Below are 6,509 nucleotides of genomic sequence, written 5' to 3' on the forward strand. Positions count from 1 at the left end.
ATGGCTGTTTCAACGACATCCGCAACAACATCTTCCATTACAGAATCTACCTTCACCCAAATGTCGACGATGGACATTGTTTACGTCACAGTAACGACAGTGTCGTCATCATTGTCTGTAATTGGCTGTATCGTCATCATAGGAGCCCACGTGGCCTACCGGATGTTACGTACGACAGGGAGAGCAATGCTGGTGCAACTGAGTATTGCGGACATGCTTACTGCCCTTGGCAATATTCTGGGTGTTCTGTGGTATCTTTTTCTGTAAGTTGTAAAATTAATAGTTTGAGTTGTGTATCTCTTTAGCATTGGTACTGGAAAGAGTCAAGATCCGGAAATGTTTTGCCCTAAGTTGTGCAAGTAATAGTTAAGAAAACAGTCTTATTTTTTCACTTAAATCCCACAAAGAACAGCTCTTTTTTTTGTACCTTTGCCTTTTTTGTACTGGGAGGTGTATAGCTATTTCAGTTTTGTTCGATAATCTGCTGCACCAGAATCAAACACACTTGTCTTGTGAATTGGTTTTCCAAAAAAAATATACGTGCGATCACTATTAGTTTATGTCTAAAGCTGTAAGGTTAAAAGTGAGATTGGAAACAATTAAAAATAGTGCAGTACCAAGGAATATTTCGAGACAATATTTTGCATAATCAGTATGCATTGTGAATCAGCCGAGGCCTTGACCTTTACTGGCAAAACACAGGTCTTGTGGGAAAAAATACCTACAGTCACTGGCACGAATGATGAACCATTTCACCCCAAGGCATGAAAAGTAAATCTGTCAATTTCAGACTTTAAACAATTGTAGCAAAGTAACTACTGCCAGCTTTACGTAATTATAAATACTCAAATATCGCAGGAAGCCAGTAGAAATAAAAACAGGTATGCGTCATATGAATCATTGTGTACAGAGTATGTTTCAGGAATCTGCATTATGGGAGGTCGAGCGGGCGGTAGTAGGCGCTCTAGGGGAATAAGGTCTTTAGTTCAAGGTTGATACAGCCAACACTAATCACCTCCATCGGTGTATATCCACGGGGAATAAGGACTTTAGTTCAAGATTCATACAGCCAACACTAACCACCTCTATCTGTGCATGTCCACTGGGAATAAGGGCATCAGTTCAAGGTGCATACAGCCAATTAACACTAACCATCTCCATCCGTGCATGTCCACAGGGATTCTGCCATGCTGAACCGTAGCAAGGTGTACTGCAGCATACAGAGTGCCTGGACAATCTTCTCCAGTAACGCCTCCTTCTTCTGGACAGTGGCCATCGCGCTGACCTTGTGCTGGGCAATCATCAGCAATAGGCCCACCACGGCTGACCGATACTGGGCCATCTTCATGATCGTCTGCTGGGGTGTACCAGGTAAACATGCTTACATAAACGTGATCAAGTGAATATGGACAATGCATATTTTAATAGACGATGTTCGGAAATAACTCTGTTGGGTTTGCACGGGTTGTGAAAGAGTGATAACTCTTGCTTTTAGTGAGGCAAACGTTACCACGTAACAATTTAGGCCACTCACTAGCGAGAGGTGTGTGTGTGTGTGTGTTTGTGTGTGAAACACGTGGACAAGGGGCATGTGTGGAAAGTTTGCCTCAATAAAAGCAAGAGTATTAATTATTTCACAACCCATTCAAACCCGACAGAGTTATTTGCAGAACTTGTCTATTGCTATCAAACCATGTCAACGGCTGTCAGTGGTAGTTGTGTGCTTGCGTTCACGCGAGAAAGCTGATAATGGCCCGCAAGGGGTTCATTGCTTGCAATGTGTGCTGAGTTACTGATTCTGAGATATACTGGACTATACTTATTCTCACATTACCGGGTCTGAAACCAACAGAAATGAGCTGTTATTTTTTTATGTTCGCGTTTGTATCTGGTGAGTGCATTGAGATTGTTATTTTGGTCTAGTTCTCACCTGCAGTTTCTTGTTCCAAGACTCAATAATTGTTTTGTTTACTCATTTTGAGGGCCCCAAAGGGGGGGTATCATCACGATCATGGAAAGGGAAATTTTTAGCTTTCACGATCACAGTTACCTTGATTTTTGTTTTCACGATCACAAACACCTTGACGAATAGAGGATCATAGAGTGATACAGCTGTGAAAAATGTACGTTGAAAATAAAATGCTTTGCAATAATGCCCATCACAATCACGAAAACAAATGACGATCACGATCACGAGACTTGATTTTTTTGTCATCACGGATCACGGGCAAAGTCCCATCACGATCACAGAAATGGAAATTTCGGCAATCACGGTCACAGAAAGGTAAAAAAAACTCCAATCACGATCACGATTTTAAACCCTTTGGGGCCCTCCATTTTCTGTCCAGCTTTGGTGACAGTCATAGCCTTGTCGTGCGATGTACTGGGCTATGACCCGAATCTTCACCAGGCCAGCTGGTGCTGGATAGACCCCGAGGCCGACAACTCGCTCTTCTGGACGTTCTTCACGGGCAAGGCCTGGGAGCTCTCCGCGTGTCTGCTCACCGTCGTCCTGTACTCTGCCATCAAGATCAGCCTCTTTCGTCACAGGGTGAGACACTCTGAAATAGTTTGGTTTGGTAGCTGGGTGTGTCGTTCTCCTGTGGCGAAATTCCCAACGGAAATCCCTGAAAATGACGTGCGGCTACAATGTTACATTATTTTTATCGTTTCCTTGCATGCGAGTGTTTATGTTTTCAAAGCCCCAGGAAGAAAGAGGTTTGTTATTGCAAAGCTCGGACAGAGCAGAATAAATTCGCAGTTTGGGCTTTAAAAGCAGTCAGTATTAATATAAGTATCCAGGCCGGGACGGACACGGGCCAACTTTATGTGCAGACTCAGAGACGGCATCCATGTCCTACCCCCGTGTCACCACAGTGGTACGTAAAAGACCTCGGTTATTCTGCCATAATTGCAAGTGGCTGATTACACCTAAACACGGATACAACTAGGTATCTCATCTAAAGTCAGGGTAACACCCGGTAACATGCCCCTAATGGTTTCACCGTGAGGGCGTAAAACATTTATCTATGTAAATAATATCTTCGTGCACGTCTACTGAACTGTTTAGAAAAATGCCCATTCTACTTGGTTGTTAGACACTGGTTTTGTTTTTAGGTCTGTATGGTTTTGAAACTCCGTTATGTGGTTTTCAAATTAACGTAACCATTAATGGATATTATTGCAAAAATATATAAATATGAAAGTATGCATGAAATACTTAAAGTTGTATGTCACCTGACGTATGTTATCATTAAGATGCTGACGTTATATGGGTGTCCTATAAAGATTTTTTTTAATCAAAACTCACAAAAAAAGAATGTGGATGACGGTGATGGACAAGAAGAAAAGGAACAATCAATCAGGCCAAGAGGAACTAAGTTTACTGATAAGAAAAAATCCATCCTTTACGCATCAAATCATATCAAATAGGATCATATCAGAGTAAATTTCATCTGAACTGTATCAGGTTCAAACCATTAACAGACAGTGATGTCAAATAAGTCCATAATGTAACCCAACCACAACGTCAACGATACCCACACCTTACCACGGGTCCATGCCTACTGACCGAATGCCTACTGACCGAATGCCTACTGACCGAATGCCTACTGACCAAATGCCTACTGACCGAATTCCTACTGGCCGAACCCTACTGATCGAATGCCTACAGACCGAAAAACTACATATCGACGTTGTCGTGGAGTGTTGGTGTAACTCGATTATTAGCGATATTGATCCCCTTACCACTTCTTCCCCAACAACAGGCCAAGAACAAGGCCATTGCATCAAACCGGAAGAGTCGCCGTGACGTCATCCACGAGGCCAACGTCAAACTGACGTTCGTTCCGCTGGTGTTCATCATGCTACGGATCTGGGGGACTGTCCGTTTTCTAATTGGCTTCATTGACCACCAGTATGCCAGCTCGTCCGAGGCTTTTTGGGTTGTTCCATTACAGGTAAGTTTTGAATATTGTTTGTTATTACTCTCCATAGCAAATCAAGGAATAGGGTTGCCCATAAAATAGGATGGAGCAGTCTGTTCATATCAACGTTACATTCAAGAACTTGGACATATCGGTCTTTAAAGGGGACGAACAAGATACCCAACGGACAAATACTGACAAATGATCGCTGTGACCCACAACTGTCGTACGCTAAAGAAGAAGAAGATCGCTGTGATAGACATGTCAAAGTCCTGTAAATATTTTGTTTTGTGTATAAGGCAAAAAAAATAAATTAGTCTGTTTACGGTAACATAGGCCAAAAACATAGGGTCGGTAGGTCGGGATTTTTTATTTTTTTTATTTTTTTTTCAAAAAACATATTTTTAAGTTATTTTGCCAAAAAACAAAGACTTTTTTTTTCTTTTTTTCTTTTTTTTCCCCAAATGCCAAAAAAAAGTCTAGGGTCGGTCGGGATACCGTTAACAGACTTTTTATTTTTTGCGTAATCAAACGTTCCCGAAACTTACCTTTGTTATTTTGTATTCTTGGTTTCGGAACGTTAGCATTCAATTTGTTTCGGATTTGTGTACATAAACGTGTTTAACATCACGTCAAACACCACTGATAGGGCAACATCGCTGCCTCTTCAACCTTCCAGCTGGCCTTTGAGACAAAGATGAGGACAGGCTGTCCGAAGTTGTTTTTTTGTTGTTGTTTTTTAAATATACACAGGCCGTCCGAAGTTGGATGCAGGTGGATTATGTATACACTACCTGAGACATATCCTAATCATGTGTGGGAAAATCAGTAATCATCACAGTTGGGTTTACTTAAATGATATAAATACCATTTCCAGACGTTTTGTCTTGACTATTGGAAGAAGGTTCAAGAACATTCACAGAGAATGGTTGATGTTCATGTTCACAATCGGTATGAAGTTTTACATTCGCGTAATTTAGAAACCTGGATATGATACCATTTCTTATACCCTGAAATATGTTGCATGTACTTTATATTTATTGTTGTTACTTATTCTACTGGAAGTTTAAGATCTCACTTTCTCTGTTGGCATTTCATAGCCATGGGCATTATGAGAGCATGCTTAAAAGCAAAGTCTGCTAACATTCTCTGTTAAATTGAAAATTCCACTGAAACACTAAAACAGATATCCTGCTTCCCTTTAGTTCAGCAAGGAAGTGGTTATGTTTCATGTCACTTATAGAGAATACTACATGGCTTGCTGTGTCGTACCAGATTTACACGAGGTGTTTTTTTTTAAATATTGAACTGCGAGCGAAAGCGAGCTGTTCACTATTTGAAAAAGCAACGAGTGTAAATCTGGTACGACACAGCAAACCATGTAGTATTCTGTTTATCCTACATACTGTACTTACGTGTATTTTTACTGAAAATGTCCTGCAGTCGAGGCAGCTAAATTGAAGACGCTTGTTTTGGAACCTCGATCTCTTCTAAAGCCTCGTGCAATCTATTACGTCAAAGTAAAGAAACGTCACTCTGAAAGTGTGGCGTGACGTGTTAGTTCTAAAAATTCATAGAGGGTAATTAGTGACTTTGCTTGGCATTACCTCATTTACAATATATACACACGTGTGATGTGAACGATTATTATCTCAAGAGTGTCTCTCTCACGTATGTAGGATAAAGAGTCGTTTACAACTGCACTCGCATTATTGCATTAACGAGAACTCATAACTAACCAACAGAATGAACACAACACCGACATTTACGAAAAGAATTTTGCGCTTTATTTCAGGGTTTCGGGGACAGTATTCAAGGCTTCGCCAATTTCGTCATCTACTGTTTCTTCACGGAAACTTTTCGAAAACGGCTATTCTCTTGTTGTTGTGGTAACTGCGATGCCAAAATCAGCTCCTCAGAGAATGCTCACTCTCATTCGTCAAGGCCAGCCGCAGTTTCTGCAATCAAAGTTGTTTCCCCTGAGAATGACGTCAATATGTGAACACCCAGGTGGGAACTTAAAACAAAATTCGAACAGTGGAACTTTATACTAGAAGGGAGAAAACTGTTCCGATTTCTCATGACTGACGTTGAGATAAGGAGTTTATTCCCGTGGATACAAGTTACCCGGTGCGTTGTGACATCAAAGAGTTGTAATTGGTTTCACGACAGTGACACAAATAGCACAAATGCGAAAATGCTATATAGAGCTATTACAACAGCAGCCGTTAGATCGAAGTAATTGAAGCACATCAACGATTAACTTTCAAACCCAAACATGCACAGACACAGACACAGACACAGACACAGACATAGACACAGACAAAATACACAGACAAAATACACAGACACAGGAACAGACACACAAACACACACACACACACACACACACACACACACACACAGATACGCACACACACAGACACGCACACACCGCACACACACACACAGACACACACACACACACACACACACACACGTACAAATACACACACACACACACACACGCACGCACGCACGCACGCACGCACGCACGTGCGTGCGCACACACACACACACACACACACACACACACACACACAC

The 6,509-nt window shown here is 41.5% G+C and overlaps 2 protein-coding genes across 2 annotated transcripts in view; one reads left to right on the plus strand and one right to left on the minus strand.

Annotated features, from left to right (window-relative positions):
• Positions 1 to 5,041, plus strand: LOC138949982 (G-protein coupled receptor 157-like). The gene is made up of 5 exons (XM_070321797.1): positions 1 to 251; positions 1,178 to 1,371; positions 2,349 to 2,551; positions 3,768 to 3,959; positions 5,027 to 5,041. The coding sequence occupies exons 1-5, from the start codon at positions 1 to 3 to the stop codon at positions 5,039 to 5,041; spliced, it is 855 nt and encodes a 284-aa protein (XP_070177898.1).
• Positions 5,042 to 5,690: 649 nt separating this feature from the next.
• The window catches only part of LOC138981329 (protein CEPU-1-like), a 10,459-nt gene continuing 9,640 nt past the window's right edge, over positions 5,691 to 6,509 (minus strand). The window contains exon 8 of the mRNA XM_070354216.1: positions 5,691 to 5,884. Within this exon, the coding sequence (XP_070210317.1) occupies positions 5,859 to 5,884 (26 nt within the window). The 3' untranslated portion in view covers positions 5,691 to 5,858. The remainder of the gene's footprint in view (positions 5,885 to 6,509) is intronic.

The sequence above is a fragment of the Littorina saxatilis genome, linkage group LG1, assembly GCF_037325665.1.
Source record: "Littorina saxatilis isolate snail1 linkage group LG1, US_GU_Lsax_2.0, whole genome shotgun sequence".
Lineage (NCBI taxonomy): Eukaryota > Metazoa > Mollusca > Gastropoda > Littorinimorpha > Littorinidae > Littorina > Littorina saxatilis.